This window comes from Rutilus rutilus, assembly GCF_951802725.1.
Source record: "Rutilus rutilus genome assembly, chromosome: 17".
Classification (NCBI taxonomy): domain Eukaryota; kingdom Metazoa; phylum Chordata; class Actinopteri; order Cypriniformes; family Leuciscidae; genus Rutilus; species Rutilus rutilus.
The window spans coordinates 5,005,024-5,028,000 of record NC_140230.1 but is presented as its reverse complement, the minus strand read 5'-3'; the positions used below and the strand labels follow the sequence as shown (position 1 = coordinate 5,028,000).

General features: G+C 39.3%; 1 protein-coding gene across 2 annotated transcripts in view; it reads left to right on the top strand.

Annotated features, from left to right (window-relative positions):
* The first annotated feature begins 887 nt into the window (after window positions 1-887).
* Window positions 888-22,977, top strand: part of wdr26a (WD repeat domain 26a) — a 39,588-nt gene continuing 17,498 nt past the window's right edge. For both annotated transcript variants that reach the window (XM_084435414.1, XM_084435415.1), the window contains exons 1-4: window positions 888-1,538; window positions 16,718-16,817; window positions 18,599-18,655; window positions 18,741-18,877. In XM_084435414.1, coding sequence (XP_084291540.1) covers window positions 1,294-1,538; window positions 16,718-16,817; window positions 18,599-18,655; window positions 18,741-18,877 — 539 coding nt within the window. In that variant the 5' untranslated portion in view covers window positions 888-1,293. The remainder of the gene's footprint in view (window positions 1,539-16,717; window positions 16,818-18,598; window positions 18,656-18,740; window positions 18,878-22,977) is intronic.

The window sequence follows — 22,977 nt, the reverse complement described above, 5'->3', positions numbered from 1 at the left end:
TGTATTCTGTTGACAAGGGGAGTATGGTTGTTCATTTGTATGTGTATTATAAACATGTCAACTCTGTATTTTCTGCATTCATTTATAAACAAATATCATATACACAAACTGTGTTTTATAAGCATGTCAGCTCTGTATTTTCTGCATTCATTAAAAAACAGACTTATTGCTGTGACGGACTGCACACAAGGATAAAGTGCAGCCAGTTCTTTTCTGGAGTGTGGCTTTATGATTTGAGCAATTTTATTTGTTGTTGATTTGTATTTATTTATTGAGAACATTATATATTCAAAGAAGGAAACAGTCAAAATGTAAAACAAATAAACGAGAGAGAAAAAGAAAAAAGATACAAGACAGGGGTGTATAACTAATCAGAAAAGATTACATATCTAAGGAAAAGATTAAACGACTGACATATTTCAATTGTTTTTAAAGCCATCTTGTTACAAGAGTCAAATATTGTCCAAAAGTAATGTCGTACTTCAGCAATCAAAACATGTAAAAGTGCTTTCTGATATGATTATTTTATTTGTTTTTATTGAACTTTCAAAATTCAAAACAGAATTCAATATCAAGTTCTTAACACATACACATTTTCACATTTTGTAAGTAACGTTAAAACTTGAAACACAACAAGAATTTAAATAAAAAGAAACAACAACAAAAAATAACTGTTACAAACTGTTAAATTAATTTAGCAGAGAAGCAGTTCTTTGGGCTTTTCGATTTTTTAAAAACTTTATAGACTCTAACTACATTTTAAAGGCTGCTTTAAAAATGAGCAAAGTTGGGTTTTGAGTTACTCCATTGAGTTTGATTTTCAATCATTTTACTTTGACGTTTAATTTTCCTAATAACAAAAAGAGCGAGTTCAAGGTTGTTGCGGCGCTTCCGGTGACGTCATCGCGCTCCGACGTCCATAATGGACTTGCAGCTGTTCAGTGACAAACAATAACAAGAGCAGCGAGCGAGCGAGCGAGCGGCTTCCGTGTCTGTAATCGCGCTGGTGTTATTAAAAGCCCGTGAGGCATCTCGACTCTGACATTGTCGGCGAGGAAAACTCTGGCCTCCGCTGCCTCTTCCTCCGACTCGGACACCGGCGGAGCTTCGCCGCCCCCGCGGAAGAAAAGCCGAGTCTCGGCGGCGGAGGGAGCAGGAGAGAGCGGGGCTTCTGTCACCGGGATCACGGGCCTCTCTGCGGCGTCTCTCCCAACCCCCCACCAGCACACGGCCATCGGCCTTAACAACAGCTCGCAGTCGCGCAGATCCGCCTCTGCAAACGCGCTTAATAACATGCAGGCCAACGGGACGGGAGGCCAGGAGCCGGAGCCGCAGATGTCCTGCAGGAACGGGGAGTCCTCGTCGTCCGTCGCGGGAGCCGTGCACTCAAACGGGCTGATGCCCTCCGCGAATAACGGGCTGCCGTCCACCGAGAGCCCGGAGCCGGACAGCGGCGTGAAGAAGAAGAAGAGGCTGTCTCAGAGCGACGAGGACGTGATCAGGCTGATCGGACAACATCTACACGGGTTAGGACTCAAGTGAGTGTTGCTGAGATGAAGCCATGATGCTGTCAGTGTCAGTGCTGCGGGTCTGCGCTTCGACAGGGTCGCGCTTGGCGTTTTGTAGCGTGTCAGTGGTGTTTTCGTGCTTGGCACTGCTGATTTGGTGTTTATTATGGTGTCTGTGGTGTTTTTGTAATGTATCAGTGGTGTTATTGTTTTCATAACGGCGTCGGTGCTGTTTTTGTTCTGTCATGATGGTGTCAGTGGTGTTATTGTTTTCATAACTGTGTCAGTGGTGTTTTTGTGATTTCATAATTGTGTCAGTGGAGATTTTGTAATACGTCTGTGGATTTTATTGGGTTTAGTAGTGTTTTTTTATGGTGTCAGTGGTGTAATAGTTTTTCATGACCGTGTCAGTGGTGTTTTGTGTTTACATGAGGGTGTCACTGGTGTTTTTGTTCTGTCATGACAGTGTCAGTGGATTTTACTGGTTTTAGTGGTGTTTTGTGTTTTCATGATGGTGTCAGTGGAGATTGTAATGTGTTTTGGTTTTAGTAGTGTTTTTATGATGTCAGTGATGGTGTTATATTTTTTCATGACAGTGTCAGTGGAGCGTTTGTGCTTACAAGAGGGTTTCAGTGGTGTTTTTAATGATGGACAGTGGAGATTTTGTAACATCGGTGGATTTTTATTGGTGTCAGTGGTGTTTATGTAATGTGTCAGTGGTGTTTTTAATGATGGACAGTGGAGATTGGTGTTTTGTGTGTTTTTTGTTTTCACTATGGTGTCAGTGGTTTATGTAATGTGTCAGTGGTGTGTTTAATGATGGACAGTGGAGATTGGTGTTTTGTGTGTTTTTTGTTTTCACTATGGTGTCAGTGGTTTATGTAATGTGTCAGTGGTGTTTTTGAGGTTTCATGGTGTCAGTGGACATTTTGTAGATTTTATTGGTTTTTATGATGGTGTTATATTTTTCATCACGGTGTCAGTGGTGTTTTTGAGCTTTCATGATGGTGTCAGTGGATTTGACTGGTTTTAGTAGTGTTTTTATGACCGTGTCAGTGGTGTGTTTGTAACGTGTGACGTGTCAGTTGTTGTTGTTGTTTTTTTTTTTTTTTTTTATTGGTGTCAGTGGAGATTTTGTAATGTGTCAAAGGATTTTTTTTGGTTTTAGTAGTGTTTTTATGATGGTGTCAGTGGTGTTTTTGAGCTTTCATGATGGTGTCAGTGGTGTTTTTGAGCTTTCATGATGGTGTCACTGGTGTTTTTGAGCTTTTATGATGGTGTCACTGGTGTTTCTGAGCTTTCATGATGGTGTCACTGGTGTTTTTGAGCTTTCATGATGGTGTCACTGGTGTTTCTGAGCTTTCATGATGGTGTCAGTGGTGTTTTTGAGCTTTCATGATGGTGTCAGTGGTGTTTTTGAGCTTTCATGACGGTGTCAGTGGTGTTTTTAAGCTTTTATGATGGTGTCAGTGGTGTTTCTGAGCTTTCATGATGGTGTCACTGGTGTTTCTGAGCTTTCATGATGGTGTCAGTGGTGTTTTTTAGCTTTCATGATGGTGTCAGTGGTGTTTTTGAGCTTTCATGATGGTGTCAGTGGTGTTTTTGAGCTTTCATGATGGTGTCAGTGGTGTTTCTGAGCTTTCATGATGGTGTCAGTGGTGTTTTAGCTTTCATGATGGTGTCAGTGGTGTTTTAGCTTTCATGATGGTGTCAGTGGTGTTTTTAAGCTTTCATGATGGTGTCAGTGGTGTTTTTGAGCTTTCATGATGGTGTCAGTGGTGTTTTTAAGCTTTCATGATGGTGTCAGTGGTGTTTTTAAGCTTTCATGGTGTCAGTGGACATTTTGTAGATTTTATTGTTTTTTATGATGGTGTTATATTTTTTCATGACAGTGTCAGTGGAGCGTTTGTGCTTACAAGAGGGTTTCAGTGGTGTTTTTAATGATGGACAGTGGAGATTTTGTAACATCGGTGGATTTTTATTGGTGTCAGTGGTGTTTATGTAATGTGTCAGTGGTGTTTTTAATGATGTACACAGTGGAGATTGGTGTTTTGTGTGTTTTTTGTTTTCACTATGGTGTCAGTGGTTTATGTAATGTGTCAGTGGTGTTTTTGAGCTTTCATGGTGTCAGTGGACATTTTGTAGATTTTATTGGTTTTTATGATGGTGTTATATTTTTCATCACGGTGTCACTGGTGTTTTTGAGCTTTCATGATGGTGTCAGTGGATTTGACTGGTTTTAGTAGTGTTTTTATGTCAGTGGTGTGTTTGTGACGTGTCAGTTGTTTTTTTTTTTATTGTTTTTTTTTTTATTGGTGTCAGTGGAGATTTTGTAATGTGTCAAAGGATTTTGTTTGGTTTTAGTAGTGTTTTTATGATGGTGTCAGTGGTGTTTTTGAGCTTTCATGATGGTGTCAGTGGTGTTTTTGAGCTTTTATGATGGTGTCAGTGGTGTTTTAGCTTTCATGATGGTGTCAGTGGTGTTTTAGCTTTCATGATGGTGTCAGTGGTGTTTTAGCTTTCATGATGGTGTCAGTGGTGTTTTTGAGCTTTCATGATGGTGTCACTGGTGTTTCTGAGCTTTCATGATGGTGTCAGTGGTGTTTTAGCTTTCATGATGGTGTCAGTGGTGTTTTAAGCTTTCATGATGGTGTCAGTGGTGTTTTAGCTTTCATGATGGTGTCAGTGGTGTTTTAGCTTTCATGATGTGTCAGTGGTGTTTTTAAGCTTTCATGATGGTGTCAGTGGTGTTTTTGAGCTTTCATGATGGTGTCAGTGGTGTTTTTAAGCTTTCATGATGGTGTCAGTGGTGTTTTTATGATGGTGTCATTGGTGTTTTTAAGCTTTCATGGTGTCAGTGGACATTTTGTAGATTTTGTTTTTTATGATGGTGTTATATTTTTCATCACGGTGTCACTGATGTTTTTGTTATTTCATGATGGTGTCAGTGGATTTGACTGGTTTTAGTAGTGTTTTTATGACCGTGCCAGTGGTGTGTGTGTGACGTGTCAGTTGATTTAAAAAAAAAAAAAATTTATTGGTGTCAGTGGAGATTTTGTAATGTGTCAAAGGATTTTTGGGGTTTTAGTAGTGTTTTTATGATGGTGTCAGTGGTGTTTTTGAGCTTTCATGATGGTGTCAGTGGTGTTTTTGAGCTTTCATGATGGTGTCACTGGTGTTTTTGAGCTTTCGTGACAATGTCAGTGGTGTTTTTGAGCTTTCATGATGGTGTCAGTGGTGTTTTAGCATTCATGACGGTGTCAGTGGTGTTTTTGAGCTTTCATGATGGTGTCAGTGGTGTTTTTGAGCTTTCATGATGGTGCCACTGGTGTTTTTGAGCTTTCATGATGGTGTCAGTGGTGTTTTAGCATTCATGACGGTGTCAGTGGTGTTTTTGAGCTTTCATGATGGTGTCACTGGTGTTTTTGAGCTTTCGTGATGGTGTCAGTGGTGTTTTTGAGCTTTCATGATGGTGTCACTGGTGTTTTTGAGCTTTCATGATGGTGTCAGTGGTGTTTTTGAGCTTCCATGATGGTGTCAGTGTTTTTTTTTTTTAGCTTTCATGATGGTGTCAGTGGTGTTTTTAAGCTTCCATGATGGTGTCAGTGGTGTTTTTGAGCTTTCATGATGCTGTCAGTGGTGTTTTTGAGCTTCCATGATGGTGTCAGTGGTGTTTTTGAGCTTTCATGATGGTGTCAGTGGTGTTTTTGAGCTTTCATGACGGTGTCAGTGTTTTTTTTTAGCTTTCATGATGGTGTCAGTGGTGTTTTTGAGCTTTCATGATGGTGTCAGTGGTGTTTTAGTTTTCATGACGGTGTCAGTGGTGTTTTTGAGCTTTCATGATGCTGTCAGTGGTGTTTTTAAGCTTCCATGGTGTCAGTGGTGTTTTTGAGCTTTCATGATGGTGTCAGTGGTGTTTCTGAGCTTTCATGATGGTGTTTTGAGCTTTCATGATGGTGTCAGTGGTGTTTTAGCTTTCATGATGGTGTCAGTGGTGTTTTTAAGCTTTCATGACTGTGTCAGTGGTGTTTCTGAGCTTTCATGATGGTGTTTTGAGCTTTCATGATGGTGTCAGTGGTGTTTTAGCTTTCATGATGGTGTCAGTGGTGTTTTTGAGCTTTCATGACTGTGTCAGTGGTGTTTTTGAGCTTTCATGATGGTGTCAGTGAATTTGACTGGTTTTAGTAGTGTTTTTATGACCGTGTCAGTGGTGTGTTTGTAATGTGTGACGTGTCAGTTGATTTAAAAAATAAATAAATATTGGTGTCAGTGGAGATTTAGCTTTCATGATGGTGTCAGTGGTGTTTTAGCTTTCATGATGGTGTCAGTGGTGTTTTTGAGCTTTCATGATGGTGTCAGTGGTGTTTTTGAGCTTTCGTGACGGTGTCAGTGGTGTTTTTGAGCTTTCGTGGCGGTGTCAGTGGTGTTTTTGAGCTTTCGTGATGGTGTCACTGGTGTTTCTGAGCTTTCATGATGGTTTCAGTGGTGTTTTTGAGCTTTCATGATGGTGTCAGTGGTGTTTTAGCTTTCATGATGGTGTCACTGGTGTTTTTGCGCTTTCATGATGGTGTCAGTGGTGTTTTAGCTTTCATGATGGTGTCACTGGTGTTTTTGAGCTTTCATGATGGTGTCACTGGTGTTTTTATGATGGTGTCAGTGGTGTTTTTAAGCTTTCATGATGGTTTCAGTGGTGTTTTTGAGCTTTCATGATGGTGTCAGTGGTGTTTTAGCTTTCATGATGGTGTCACTGGTGTTTTTAAGCTTTCATGATGGTGTCAGTGGTGTTTTAGCTTTCATGATGGTGTCACTGGTGTTTTTGAGCTTTCATGATGGTGTCACTGGTGTTTTTATGATGGTGTCAGTGGTGTTTTTAAGCTTTCATGATGGTGTCAGTGGTGTTTTTGAGCTTTCATGATGGTGTCAGTGGACATTTTGAAGATTTTATTGTTTTTTATGATGGTGTTAGCCTATATTTTTCATCACGGTGTCACTGATGTTTTTGTTATTTCATGATGGTGTCAGTGGATTTGACTGGTTTTAGTAGTGTTTTTATGACCGTGTCAGTGGTGTGTTTGTAACGTGTGACGTGTCAGTTGATTTTTATTTTTATTTTTTTATTGGTGTCAGTGGAGATTTTGTAATGTGTCAAAGGATTTTTTGGGTTTTAGTAGTGTTTTTATGATGGTGTCAGTGGTGTTTTTGAGCTTTCATGATGGTGTCAATGGTGTTTTTGAGCTTTCATGATGGTGTCAATGGTGTTTTTGAGCTTTCGTGATGGTGTCACTGGTGTTTTTGAGCTTTCAATGACGGTGTCAGTGGAGCTTTTGAGCTTTCATGATGGTGTCAGTGGTGTTTTTGAGCTTTCATGATGGTGTCACTGGTGTTTTTGAGCTTTCATGACGGTGTCAGTGGTGTTTTTGAGCTTTCATGACGGTGTCACTGGTGTTTTTGAGCTTTCGTGATGGTGTCACTGGTGTTTTTGAGCTTTCGTGATGGTGTCAGTGGTGTTTTTGAGCTTTCATGATGGTGTCAGTGGTGTTTCTGAGCTTTCATGATGGTGTTTTGAGCTTTCATGATGGTGTCAGTGGTGTTTTAGCTTTCATGATGGTGTCAGTGGTGTTTTTAAGCTTTCATGATGGTGTCAGTGGTGTTTTTGAGCTTTCATGATGATGTCAGTGGTGTTTTTGAGCTTTCATGACTGTGTCAGTGGTGTTTTTGAGCTTTCATGATGATGTCAGTGGTGTTTTTGAGCTTTCATGATGGTGTCAGTGGTGTTTTAGCTTTCATGATGGTGTCAGTGGTGTTTTAGCTTTCATGATGGTGTCAGTGGTGTTTTTAAGCTTTCATGATGGTGTCAGTGGTGTTTTTGAGCTTTTATGACTGTGTCAGTGGTGTTTTTGAGCTTTCATGATGGTGTCAGTGGTGTTTCTGAGCTTTCATGATGGTGTTTTGAGCTTTCATGATGGTGTCAGTGGTGTTTTAGCTTTCATGATGGTGTCAGTGGTGTTTTTAAGCTTTCATGATGGTGTCAGTGGTGTTTTTGAGCTTTCATGATGATGTCAGTGGTGTTTTTGAGCTTTCATGACTGTGTCAGTGGTGTTTTTGAGCTTTCATGATGATGTCAGTGGTGTTTTTGAGCTTTCATGATGGTGTCAGTGGTGTTTTAGCTTTCATGATGGTGTCAGTGGTGTTTTAGCTTTCATGATGGTGTCAGTGGTGTTTTTAAGCTTTCATGATGGTGTCAGTGGTGTTTTTGAGCTTTTATGACTGTGTCAGTGGTGTTTTAGCTTTCATGATGGTGTCACTGGTGTTTTTGAGCTTTCATGATGGTGTCACTGGTGTTTTTATGATGGTGTCAGTGGTGTTTTTAAGCTTTCATGATGGTGTCAGTGGTGTTTTTGAGCTTTCATGATGGTGTCAGTGGACATTTTGAAGATTTTATTGTTTTTTATGATGGTGTTAGCCTATATTTTTCATCACGGTGTCACTGATGTTTTTGTTATTTCATGATGGTGTCAGTGGATTTGACTGGTTTTAGTAGTGTTTTTATGACCGTGTCAGTGGTGTGTTTGTAACGTGTGACGTGTCAGTTGATTTTTATTTTTATTTTTTTATTGGTGTCAGTGGAGATTTTGTAATGTGTCAAAGGATTTTTTGGGTTTTAGTAGTGTTTTTATGATGGTGTCAGTGGTGTTTTTGAGCTTTCATGATGGTGTCAATGGTGTTTTTGAGCTTTCATGATGGTGTCAATGGTGTTTTTGAGCTTTCGTGATGGTGTCACTGGTGTTTTTGAGCTTTCAATGACGGTGTCAGTGGAGCTTTTGAGCTTTCATGATGGTGTCAGTGGTGTTTTTGAGCTTTCATGATGGTGTCACTGGTGTTTTTGAGCTTTCATGACGGTATCAGTGGTGTTTTTGAGCTTTCATGACGGTGTCACTGGTGTTTTTGAGCTTTCGTGATGGTGTCACTGGTGTTTTTGAGCTTTCGTGATGGTGTCAGTGGTGTTTTTGAGCTTTCATGATGGTGTCAGTGGTGTTTCTGAGCTTTCATGATGGTGTTTTGAGCTTTCCTGATGGTGTCAGTGGTGTTTTAGCTTTCATGATGGTGTCAGTGGTGTTTTTGAGCTTTCATGATGGTGTCACTGGTGTTTTTGAGCTTTCATGACGGTGTCAGTGGTGTTTTTGAGCTTTCATGACGGTGTCACTGGTGTTTTTGAGCTTTCGTGATGGTGTCACTGGTGTTTTTGAGCTTTCGTGATGGTGTCAGTGGTGTTTTTGAGCTTTCATGATGGTGTCAGTGGTGTTTCTGAGCTTTCATGATGGTGTTTTGAGCTTTCATGATGGTGTCAGTGGTGTTTTTGAGCTTTCGTGATGGTGTCACTGGTGTTTTTGAGCTTTCGTGATGGTGTCAGTGGTGTTTTTGAGCTTTCATGATGGTGTCAGTGGTGTTTCTGAGCTTTCATGATGGTGTTTTGAGCTTTCATGACGGTGTCACTGGTGTTTTTGAGCTTTCGTGATGGTGTCACTGGTGTTTTTGAGCTTTCGTGATGGTGTCAGTGGTGTTTTTGAGCTTTCATGATGGTGTCAGTGGTGTTTCTGAGCTTTCATGATGGTGTCAGTGGTGTTTTAGCTTTCATGATGGTGTCAGTGGTGTTTTTAAGCTTTCATGATGGTGTCAGTGGTGTTTTTGAGCTTTCATGATGGTGTCAGTGGTGTTTTAGCTTTCATGATGTTGTCAGTGGTGTTTTAGCTTTCATGATGGTGTCAGTGGTGTTTTTAAGCTTTCATGATGGTGTCAGTGGTGTTTTTGAGCTTTTATGACTGTGTCAGTGGTGTTTTTGAGCTTTCATGATGGTGTCAGTGGTGTTTCTGAGCTTTCATGATGGTGTTTTGAGCTTTCATGATGGTGTCAGTGGTGTTTTAGCTTTCATGATGGTGTCAGTGGTGTTTTTAAGCTTTCATGATGGTGTCAGTGGTGTTTTTGAGCTTTCATGATGATGTCAGTGGTGTTTTTGAGCTTTCATGACTGTGTCAGTGGTGTTTTTGAGCTTTCATGATGATGTCAGTGGTGTTTTTGAGCTTTCATGATGGTGTCAGTGGTGTTTTAGCTTTCATGATGGTGTCAGTGGTGTTTTAGCTTTCATGATGGTGTCAGTGGTGTTTTTAAGCTTTCATGATGGTGTCAGTGGTGTTTTTGAGCTTTTATGACTGTGTCAGTGGTGTTTTAGCTTTCATGATGGTGTCACTGGTGTTTTTGAGCTTTCATGATGGTGTCACTGGTGTTTTTATGATGGTGTCAGTGGTGTTTTTAAGCTTTCATGATGGTGTCAGTGGTGTTTTTGAGCTTTCATGATGGTGTCAGTGGACATTTTGAAGATTTTATTGTTTTTTATGATGGTGTTAGCCTATATTTTTCATCACGGTGTCACTGATGTTTTTGTTATTTCATGATGGTGTCAGTGGATTTGACTGGTTTTAGTAGTGTTTTTATGACCGTGTCAGTGGTGTGTTTGTAACGTGTGACGTGTCAGTTGATTTTTATTTTTATTTTTTTATTGGTGTCAGTGGAGATTTTGTAATGTGTCAAAGGATTTTTTGGGTTTTAGTAGTGTTTTTATGATGGTGTCAGTGGTGTTTTTGAGCTTTCATGATGGTGTCAATGGTGTTTTTGAGCTTTCATGATGGTGTCAATGGTGTTTTTGAGCTTTCGTGATGGTGTCACTGGTGTTTTTGAGCTTTCAATGACGGTGTCAGTGGAGCTTTTGAGCTTTCATGATGGTGTCAGTGGTGTTTTTGAGCTTTCATGATGGTGTCACTGGTGTTTTTGAGCTTTCATGACGGTATCAGTGGTGTTTTTGAGCTTTCATGACGGTGTCACTGGTGTTTTTGAGCTTTCGTGATGGTGTCACTGGTGTTTTTGAGCTTTCGTGATGGTGTCAGTGGTGTTTTTGAGCTTTCATGATGGTGTCAGTGGTGTTTCTGAGCTTTCATGATGGTGTTTTGAGCTTTCATGATGGTGTCAGTGGTGTTTTAGCTTTCATGATGGTGTCAGTGGTGTTTTTAAGCTTTCATGATGGTGTCAGTGGTGTTTTTGAGCTTTCATGATGATGTCAGTGGTGTTTTTGAGCTTTCATGACTGTCAGTGGTGTTTTTGAGCTTTCATGATGATGTCAGTGGTGTTTTTGAGCTTTCATGATGGTGTCAGTGGTGTTTTAGCTTTCATGATGGTGTCAGTGGTGTTTTAGCTTTCATGATGGTGTCAGTGGTGTTTTTAAGCTTTCATGATGGTGTCAGTGGTGTTTTTGAGCTTTTATGACTGTGTCAGTGGTGTTTTTGAGCTTTCATGATGGTGTCAGTGAATTTGACTGGTTTTAGTAGTGTTTTTATGACCGTGTCAGTGGTGTGTTTGTAACGTGTGACGTGTCAGTTGATTTAAAAAATAGGCTAAATAAATATTGGTGTCAGTGGAGATTTAGCTTTCATGATGGTGTCAGTGGTGTTTTAGCTTTCATGATGGTGTCAGTGGTGTTTTTGAGCTTTCATGACGGTGTCAGTGGTGTTTTTGAGCTTTCGTGATGGTGTCACTGGTGTTTTTGAGCTTTCATGACGGTGTCACTTGTGTTTTTGAGCTTTCATGATGGTGTCAGTGGTGTTTTTGAGCTTTCATGATGTGTCACTGGTTTTTTGAGCTTTCATGATGGTGTTTTGAGCTTTCATGATGGTGTCAATGGTGTTTTTGAGCTTTCATGATGGTGTCAATGGTGTTTTTGAGCTTTCGTGTTGGTGTCACTGGTGTTTTTGAGCTTTCATGTTGGTGTCACTGGTGTTTTTGAGCTTTCATGACGGTGTCAGTGGAGCTTTTGAGCTTTCATGATGGTGTCAGTGGTGTTTTTGAGCTTTCATGATGGTGTCAGTGGTGTTTTTAAGCTTTCATGATGGTGTCAGTGGTGTTTTTGAGCTTTCATGATGGTGTCAGTGGATTTGACTGGTTTTAGTAGTGTTTTTATGACCGTGTCAGTGGTGTGTTTGTAATGTGTGACGTGTCAGTTGATTTAAAAAATAAATAAATATTGGTGTCAGTGGAGATTTAGCTTTCATGATGGTGTCAGTGGTGTTTTAGCTTTCATGATGGTGTCAGTGGTGTTTTAGCTTTCATGATGGTGTCAGTGATGTTTTTAAGCTTTCATGATGGTGTCAGTGGTGTTTTTGAGCTTTCATGATGGTGTCAGTGGTGTTTTAGCTTTCATGATGGTGTCACTGGTGTTTTTGCGCTTTCATGATGGTGTCAGTGGTGTTTTTGAGCTTTCATGATGGTGTTACTGGTGTTTTTATGATGGTGTCAGTGGTGTTTTTAAGCTTTCTTGATGGTGTCAGTGGTGTTTTTGAGCTTTCATGATGGTGTCAGTGGACATTTTGAAGATTTTATTGTTTTTTATGATGGTGTTATATTTTTCATCACGGTGTCACTGATGTTTTTGTTATTTCATGATGGTGTCAGTGGATTTGACTGGTTTTAGTAGTGTTTTTATGACCGTGTCAGTGGTGTGTTTGTAACGTGTGACGTGTCAGTTGATTTTTGAGCTTTCATGACGGTGTCAGTGGTGTTTTTGAGCTTTCATGATGGTGTCACTGGTGTTTCTTAGCTTTCATGATGGTGTTTTGAGCTTTCATGATGGTGTCAATGGTGTTTTTGAGCTTTCTTCATGATGGTGTCAGTGGTGTTTTTGAGCTTTCATGATGGTGTGTCAGTGGTGTTTTTGAGCTTTCATGACGTGTCAGTGGTGTTTTTGAGCTTTCATGATGGTGTCACTGGTGTTTTTGAGCTTTCATGATGGTGTCAGTGGTGTTTTTGAGCTTTCGTGTTGGTGTCAGTGGTGTTTTTTGATGGTGTCAATGGTGTTTTTGAGCTTTCATGATGGTGTCAGTGGTGTTTCTGAGCTTTCATGATGGTGTCACTGGTGTTTTTGAGCTTTCATGATGGTGTCACTGGTGTTTTTGAGTGTTTTTGAGCATTCATGATGGTGTCAGTGGTGTTTTTGAGCTTATATAACAAAAAATTAAAACCCAGAATTTTTATAAGATCTGAAAATCTGAGTTTTAATAAAAATGTATAGGCCTAGTTGAAATAACGGCCTATATGTAGGCTATATAGCCTATTAGCGCTGAATGATATATTGAAATTATCGAAATATCATAAATGTAGGCCTACATCACAATGACTTGCGATTAACTGCATGATTTTAATACTTCAAAAGTTAACAAAAGTCCACAAAAAGTAACGGTTACATACGTGTGACATGCTTAATGTTATTAAATGCAATAATCGAAGAACTCACGCACCTCTCGGACAGCACGTGATCCCGAAATCAGTTCTCTTCCGCAGCTTATGGTTCAAATACACACAAAATTATGTCAAAATACCCTTGTTGGTGAGTATTCACATAAACGCAGTCAGATGTCTGAGAAAGAAAACGTGCGTGTAACAATATATTGTATCGGTGCAGCTCTTTAAGTCAGCGGTCCCCAACCTTTTTTGCGCCACGGACCGGTTTAATATCAGACAATATTTTCACGGACCGGCCTTTAAGGTGTGTCGGATAAATATACAACAAAATAAAATGATACGACCGGCATAAAAACTGGGGTATTTTTAAAATATAGCCTAATAATTAGAGATGCACCGATTACAATTTTCTAGGCCGATTCCGATTTCCGATTTTTCATTGAGTTTGACCTGCCGATACCGATTTTAGCCGATTCCGATTAAAATTTTTTCTAACCATTTTACAGCACACACAAATATTGATTTTCTATCTTTTCTTTAACCCTTTCACGCATAAGTTTAAAATATTCTAACTGACTTGAGTTTTTTCAAGGCGAACGTTCCCTTTAATGTTTCCATGGCAACGCGTCACTCGATACACCGCAGCCACAATAATACTGTATGACAGATGTGTCGCTTTTATTTCGCTTTTCCTTTTTTATTCAAAATATTCACAAACTTGCTTACCATGTCATCAACTAGCCTATCTGATATTCCGATGCTCAAATATGTGTAAGTGAGTGTGTTTGGTCGTTTAAAAACCTTTATAAATAATCTTGATCTATAACATGAGATGGGCGCCGCAATGTTGTCCAGTTAACGTTAGTCGGATTTACAGCACGTTAATTCATCAGTTTCTCCCGAAATAAATGCAATAAGTGGCCGGTGAACTGAGAAGAATAGAGTAAACTTTATTGTTATTTCCACTATGTTTGTCTGATATGAATAACACACGTCGGCAAATTATATTTGAATAGATTGTTATTGTTGTTATTGTTATTGTTTTTGCTGCTTCCACAGACATCAGTGTGTATTTTACAAACTCCAAATGTATTGTTTTACTCGTGCTTATGTGTATTTAAATATCTGAAACCTAAAATAAACATTATAAGGTTGAAAACACTGCTTAGTTGTGATATATGACAGCGCTGAACAAGTCCGACTCTGGCTCAGCGCCAGCCAACGCGCGAATGCACAGTTTGAATCTGGCAGTTATGCGACGTCACTGAACAGCACCGTACTCTCAGGGGCACAGAAATAAAAATCCCATATATGAGACCGTACCGCTCAAAAGGTTAATCATGCGGCGCCCGAGTGTATTTGACCGGCATAAAATTGGTCGATCACGTGAAAATCGGCCAATTCCGGTCACCAGCCGATCAATCGGTGCATCTCTAATAATAATAAACGTGAATCCAATGTGTAGGCCTACTCGCAACTTTATTAGCAGCGTCCTCGTAACATCGCGCCTAAAGACAACTGAGAAAGCCTGAACACAAACAAAATGCCCCCCAAAAGAAAAAAATCTCCATATTTTCGGTGCTGATGCGTTCATGTAACATGTAAGGGTGGCGCTGCCAATAAAGCACCTAAAAGCTGTTACAACGAACCGGCAAAATTAATGATTATGAATATGCAAAATATAGCAGGAGACATTTTAATTGTTTACTAATAAACCAGTTTTTTTTTTATGTCAGTGTCCGCTGGAAAGATGAAGTTGACGATGCTGACTCGCGATCTTCGCAGTAGTGAACGAGCCAGAGAGAAATGCGCCCATTTCATACGGATTACATAAGCAGAGATCAGTCTGTTTTCTTTCGTTTTGAATTGTTCTGTTTAAAAGTAGACTAGACGTTTCAAGCTTTCTATATATGTCTCAGGTCTGTGCGGCGAGTAGGCTACCTTATACGCTGATTTTCGGTTCATTTATGAGACCAGTACCAGTTCACGCGCCGGCGCTTCCGTGTCGTGATTATCTATTTTCTAATATATTTACTTCTTATTTATTAAATCCAGACATTTGGTTGATGAAACATTGATTAAAATTAAGATACAATTAATACAAAACGAAATTAAATTCAAAGACAGGCTTTGTGCTTTCTGTTTGAGGTCTCTGTGAAAGGTTTAAAGCAGTCTTTTAGAGCCGCTTTCAGAGCGCTCACGTCCGTAACGGAGAACTGTCCCGTCTGTAACATTTTATTTATTATTTTTATTTTTTTGTTAAGTACATTTCTAAATAAATGCGACTTATAGTCCATTACGACTTAGGCTATATATGTTTTTTCTTCTTCATGGCGCATTTTTTGACTGATGCGACTTATATTCCGGAGCGAATTATAGTCCGGAAAATACGGTAAGTTCTTTATTCTTTCTGTGCGGCCCGGTACCAAATGTCCCACGGACCGGTACCGGTCCGCGGCCCGGGGGTTGGGGACCCCTGCTTTAAGTGACAGCAGCCTAATAAACCTGCTGTCATCTGTGTGCTTAATGTTGACATGTTTAGACATCAAATCGCCTGTTTCGCTCTATTCCGCCAATGAAAATATTTCCAAACAAAGTCCACAGCACTGTTTAGCGTCTCTGACCAGCACACGCGGTGTATCTTTACTGGTACTCAATAAGACAGTAAAATGCTTCCTTCCCGAATGATTTAGCCGTTTGAATGAATCGGTTGAATCTCAATGACTCTGTCATTAACAGTGACTTGCTGCCACCTCCTGACGGGTTTAATTATACATTTAAAGTATCTTTTCAATTTTAAATAATTTAAAATAACAGTATTTAACGTTTTATATATTCAACATTTCAAAACATCTTTAACGGCTCTACACTGATTAACTTTAATAAAGGTTGATCTAGTTATTAGATTACAATTAGATTATACATTATACAATATATAGCCTACATTTAGATGACAATTTCTGTACCTGAAAATCTCTTGTTTAAACCTACATGAAAAACCTGAAAAGCACCGTTTATTTCATTTATATGTTTGTTCTGTTGTATTTATTTGTGCTTTTGCTCGTAATTTGATTATTTGCTCCTATTTTATTATTTGCTGTTTAAATGAGGTAATCTAGCAGCTTTTGGTGTCATAACCTTATTTAAAAAAATAACACAAACAATACTAGGCTTATTTTATAGGCCCATTTTCTTTTACTTTATTGTTTTTTTATTGTGGGGCCAGTGAAAATGTTGGCAGGGCAAGTAGAAAAAATCCTTAGCGTTGAGCCCTGGCCAAGACATTTTTTTTAAAGGGTTAGTTCACCCAAAAATGATAATATAACTATGATTGTATTTGTCTGAAAGAAGAAAGTCATGTACACCTAGGATGGCTTCAGGCCAGGGTGAGTGAATCATGGGGTAATTTTCATTTTTGGGTGAACTATCCCTTTAAAGCATTAGGCTAGTCTATTAGTTTGCTATTTCATATTGACAAGGTAAAAGCAAAGTAAAATAGCTTGTTGCAGTAATGCATCTTGCCTAACATAGTCTTTGTTAGGAGTGTTATCCCTGTTTGCTCTTCTGGTGTATAAAATTTATAGTGAACAGTGGGAGAGGCGTTCCTTTCTAGGAAATTAAACATTCAAGGGTTTATATGTTAATTATTGCTTTCATGAATCAAACACTGACTTCTTGTTGCTAGGAGATTGGAACTGTGTGTGTGTGTGTGTGTGTGTGTGTGTGTGTGTGTGTGTGTGTGTGTGTGTGTGTGTGTGTGTGTGTGTGTGTGTGTGTGTGTGTGTGTGTGTGTGTGTGTGTGTGTGTGTGTGTGTGTGTGTGTGTGTGTGTGTGTGTGTGTTCTCTAATCCTAAGTCTATCATGTGAAAGGAATATGAATCCACTTCACCTTCTTAATTAGCATATTTCTTTTTGTCGTGTTTCAGTCAAACTGTGGACCTGTTGATGCAGGAATCGGGCTGTAGACTTGAGCATCCCGCTGCTACCAAGTTCCGGAATCATGTGATGGAGGGAGAGTGGGAAAAGGTGAGTCTTCACATGGCCTGTCTAGAAATTGTAGTTATTGAAACTGTAGAAATCGTCTAGAATTACTTTAAGAATGAAACCGAATGGGAAAATGTAGAAATCATTAGATCATGTGAATCATTCGAAAAATGCACTGTAATGGTACCTCGGTACACTGATGGCATTAGCTTTATTGCCATGTTACTGAGTGATTGACCTGTGTACTGTAGTATTTACATAGAACTAAAGAAGCTTAAAAAGATTAAAGGGTTAGTTCACCCAAAAATTTAAATTCTGTCATTAATTACTCGCCCTCATGTCGTTCCAAACCCGTCAGACCTTCGTTCATCAAGTCTTTATGTGTCATGCATTATAAAAGTATTTTATTGCACTAATTATGCCTTGTAATTCACTTTTATAATGCATTGTATGGTCTCATTACATTATAATACTTACATTGTTATACCTTTAGAAAGTATAATGCATGACAAACAACCAATGTCAGATGTTACAAGTAATTCGCAAATATTATAATGCATTTTAACTTTGGTTATAGTTATTTATAAAAAGATATGATTCATTATAACATACATTACGAATACCTTAATGCATTATACTGTACATACAGGCTTTAAAGTCCCCCTGTAGTCAATCATTTTAATCCCTTAAAACGTATTATTTGATTACATATTAAAAAAAAAAAAAATTTAATTCGTGTGAAAAGAATTTCTTCGTGCCTTAAAATAGCTTGAATGTAACTCGACACCCTTGCTTCATTTAGTATGCGGAACCATTAATATGCTAGCTAGCCCCGCCTCCACTCACTCACACCGGCTCAGAGATCCACTCGGTCTCGGGATCCACTTTACTGTAGTAAACGCTGCACAATGAGAAGAGGAAATACTGGTTTAATTCAGCCATATATGTTTGAACCAGTAACTGAATCAGAAGAAGTGGAAGAGTGAACTATACAGGCTCGTCTACAAGTCACTGCATCAGGATGGTAATGCGTTTCATGTATTGCTCTCTATGTCAGACACAATAACAGGAATTAATATGATTAGCCTTTTCCTTGACTGCTCAAACAGCTAATAATGTGCTGCTAATGTTAGACAAACAGTGTTCCCGTTCGACAGCTTCCTTCTAACAATCAGCATCCTTAGAAACGCTTTGAACAGCTCAGAACATCAGTGGAGATCATCATAACATCGTAATTAATATACATCATATACATAATTCACCTGCTATATTGCTAAATGTGCCGGATTTTTCATATCAACTGAAAAATATACTAGGATAACCTATAGTGGCTTCTCTTGAGACTCTCCTACTTCGCAACAGTTAATGATATGCTAAAGCCCCGCCCCCTCATGATCTGATTGGTTACAAGGTCGTTTGTGACGTCAGAAACACCAGCGATTTCAAAGCGTGTTTTTGGTTCACTGCAGTTTTAAGGAGAAAATACTCAGCAATGGTGTCGACTTATGAATTTACACATGGTTTGTCTCAAAGCATATTAAAAACACCACATAGACACATAAACAACATTTAAAAGCTTGATTTTCACCACAGGGGGACTTTAAGTGAAGTGTTACAGAATAATTTAGTGGAATCCGAATCATTAAACAAACAGTGAATGATTCCCATCAATATCTCGTTAGATTACACCTTATGGGTGTTTCTAAACTTTGTCCTTTTGTGTATTTAATGGTCATATGGGTCACAACAAACCCAACAAGAAACAGATAAGGGTCGGTCAACTTGAGGAACTCAGTTAATCTGTCTGTTTTTCACTGTGACAGGCTGAGAGTGACCTCAACGAGCTGAAAGCACTGATGCATTCACCGAGCGCTGTGGTGGTAAGAGTCCAAAGTCCTCTCAACATCTCCACCGTCAGTTGTATGAATGTTCTGAGTGATTTTTTTTTTGTCCTGTGTTGTTCAGCGGATGAAGTTCTTGCTCCTGCAACAGAAGTATTTGGAGTATCTGGAGGACGGGAAGGTTCTCGAAGCACTTCAGGTCCTCCGAGCCGAGCTCACGCCGCTGAAGTACAACACCGAGCGAATCCACATCCTCAGCGGGTATCACACTTCACTCCTGTTTTGGGGGCATTAGAACAACAATGTCATTTCCTCATAGTTTTTTTTTGGTTCAGAATATCAATTTCATGCTTTTTTTTTTTTACTTTTTCAACTTTCTTCAGTGTGTAATGTTGCTGTTTGAGCATGAAAAAGCTCTGAGTTCTTCTCTATTACCCCTTTTCCACCAAGGCAGAGCTGGTGCTGGTTCGGAGCCAGAGCCTAGTTTCAAATCGGTTCTTTGTTTTTCCACCGCCAAAGCACCAGCTCCGAACCAGTAAAACTGGTTCTTAAGTAGCACCAAATCATTGCAGGGTCTAGAACGGAGCCAAGAAAGAAACCGCTTGCGTCAGAGGCTGGGGGCGGGGTTACCGTGGCCAACAAGACTGAAGAGAAACTTGTGACCGCCATTTTCAAATAGCAGCTAATCGAGCTAACAGCAGCTAAACACGATGGACACGATCTAAAATATAAATCTAAGGCTAAAGTCGGCATCTTATTGTTAAAAATAAATGTTATGTACATGCCGTTACTCTCGCTTGTAATCTCCGTCTGTACAAATAATGGCGAGCCCCACGAACACGTTGGATCCGCCGTGTTTGGATGCCGATGTAGGTCCGCAAAGCCATGAACATCAATAGCAAAGCAACGTGCGCCATTGTTGATGATGTGTTTGGCGCCGCCGCGCTAACGTTGCTGAGAAAGATGAGACGTAGCTGTGACGTAAGACCTGGCTCTGCGTTGGCTCTTTTAGCCTGTGGAAAAGCAAACCGGTTCTTTGGAGGCTCGTCAGTCGAACCAACTCCGAACCAGCACTAGCTCTAGCTCCGAACCAGCACCTGGTTCTTGTTGGTGGAAAAGGGGTATATATCAGTGTCAGTGTTTCTGAACTCCCTGAAACGCCTCCATTGTAGTCTTGAGTTTCTTCCGGGAACGAACACGTCACAATATTCCTCATTTTAAATAATTAATACGCAGAATAAAGGGGCGGGGCCTGGTTGAGTTAGTTAGTAGTGTGGTGGATTTTTCCTAAATCTGACTATCTAGAATAAAACTGTTGCGTCTACTCATCGACACAGAGCGTCTACTAATCGACACTTAATAAATAAAACAGTTGCGTCTACTCATCGACACTTAATGACCTTTATACTCCAGCTCTTGCGTCTTCAGTCGACAACTGGCCGAGTCTACTAACCTAACTTCTTTGCTGCGCAGCATAAAAACAAATGAGACAGACTTCAGTAAATGTCCCTCAGATGGTTTACTCAAAACGGCCGGGAGTTCTCGAGCAATACTCAGAGATTCTCGGCCCAACATAAGAATACAATAGGCTTTATAGGGTAAAGCCAGACACATCAAAATAGAATCATCATGACTAACATGTCATGCGCTATCAATATGATTGGTTAAATTGTTTAAAGCAAGCCCCCCGTCATTACCCTTTGTTAGCTACATCAGCAAAATATCAAAAACATTGTAAGGGGTTAATATTTCAGTCAATCATTTCACAATACAGTCAAAATAAACAGGACATTGAGTCCTTTTTCAAAGTTTCATTCGACCAAGGTTACATTGAGTCAAAAGTTTGTTAGAAGTTTAGATCATATCGAAAGTTCGTCTGGTGTCTACATCCTAAATAAAAGGAAGTAAAAGTTATCCTGTTTTATTGTTAAATCTGGAATGGAAAGTTAGTCATCCTCAGACATAGGAAATAGGAAGTGTAATAAAAAGTTTATCATAAGATGAAAATCTAAGTTCAGATTTGCATGGTTAGTAACATAATTAATCTTATCTAATTAATTCCACTGCAGTAGTGTGTTGAAACTGGCGGTTATGGAAAGGGGCGGGACATTTCCCAAACACGCTCAAAACGCTTGACCAATCACAACACACTGATCCAGCCGACCAATCAGAGCACAGTGTGCTTTTCAGAAGGAGGGGCTTCATAGAGACAGGAAAAAAAAAAGTTTTTTCCCAAAACCGTATTGTCGCAAATTTGTCATTTATCCAAGTTGGTTATGATGTCACACAGGTGGTGGAGTAATAGCTACTTTTGATGAATCTGTTTGAGATCGAATTAATCCCAGATTTTCCAGATTATGAACATGACATCTGAGGACTAATTCTCATTTTTCTCAGTTATTTTGCTTTATTTACACACTCAATCATAGTGTCGTTCTTGCGTACTAGAGCACGTTCATGCGCAACTCTTCAGAAACGATGCTTTAAATCTCTTGACAAACGAAAAGACGTCAATGATATTTGTATACATTCAAATTATATTATTCTGAATGTCAGCTTGTGTATTTTGCTCAAGATAATGATTAAATAAGTCCACATGTCATACAAACAAGAAACCATGGCTTTGTTCCAAACACACACAACTTGTTTGCCGTTTGAATGTTCACTGGAATTATGGTTTCATGAAACATGAACTTGTTGAACTATGCTGATAACGACAACTTGCAACCATAGTTGGCTAACGATTCTTTTGGGAAACACCCCGCAGAGCATTCCTGACAGACTAGGAAGAGAGAGGTTGAGTAATGTAAAATATGTGAAAATAATATGTTTTTTGAGCATTCAAAGCATGAACCTGTTCTAGTAGAGCCCAAAAACGAAATCAAGACTTTGTAAAAGGGCACAATAGGTCCCATTTAAGAGCCCTTCAAAGAACTGGACAGTGGTAAAATTGCCCAAATGCCCAAACTTAGACTGTAAGGGTGGAGACATCTCGTTCTCATACAGTCTGTTCCAACCTGTTTACAGCTGAGCTCAACCAATACGCATTCATCGGGTTATCTTTAATAGTTTTTTTAGGGGTGTGCCGCCATCTGGTCTTTCTCTTAATTATCAAGTGCAGGTGCAAGTTCATGGCAAGATCAGCTGAAGTGAGACATACAGTGTAAAACACAGAGGCCTGAAACCCTGGTTTCATCCGTATCCTTGTGCAGGCTATTCTACGAACATATCTTTAGTGTCTAATGAAAATATACTATAAATATTTGTGGTTTATGTTGTGCATTTTACATGTAAAGTAGGTGTTCACATAATTGATAAGTCAACATGTAATCAAAGTAAGTGGCTCTGCCTCTCTAAAATCAAGTCCCACCCTACTGATGGCAATATGTCATGTTATAGAAGTAAAGTCTGTTGCAGAAGGTGATGACCAGGGCCAGCGTGTGCCTATAGGCGAACTAGGCAGCAAGAAAGAGAGAGATTTCATTTATCAATTTTTTGGACATTCGTTTGGAATTATTGCAGTTCATCCTACCTGGTGCCACTGCGTTATCAGCAGAATAACTGAAAACTAGTGGTTGCGTGCTTTTTTTTTTTTTTTTTACGTTGCAGGATGAAAAAAAATCTATGGAAGCTTGTTTCCGCCACAGAATAAAACATTTTAAAAGATAAATGCGACTTTTTATATCACAATTGCGAGGTTACATCTCGCAAATCACAATTGTGTGTTATAAAGTCAGAATTGCGTGTTATAAAGTCAGAATTGCGTGACATGAAGTCAGAATTGCGTGATATAAAGTCAGAATTGCGTGATATGAAGTCAGAATTGCGTGATATAAAGTCAGAACTGCATGATATAAAGTCAGAACTGCGTGATATAAAGTCAGAATTGCGTGATATAAAGTCAGAATTGCGTGATATAAAGTCAGAATTGCGTGATATGAAGTCAGAATTGCGTGATATGAAGTCAGAATTGCGTGATATAAAGTCAGAATTGCGTGATATAAAGTCAGAATTGCGTGATATAAAGTCAGAATTGCGTGATATAAAGTCAGAATTGCGTGTTATAAAGTCAGAATTGCGTGTTAAGTCAGAATTGCGTGTTAAGTCAGAATTGCGTGATATAAAGTCAGAATTGCGTGATATGAAGTCAGAATTGCGTGATATGAAGTCAGAATTGCGTGATATAAAGTCAGAATTGCGTGATATAAAGTCAGAATTGCGTGATATGAAGTCAGAATTGCGTGATATAAAGTCAGAATTGCGTGATATAAAGTCAGAATTGCGTGATATAAAGTCAGAATTGCGAGTTATAAAGTCAGAATTGCGTGTTATAAAGTCAGAATTGCGTGTTAAGTCAGAAT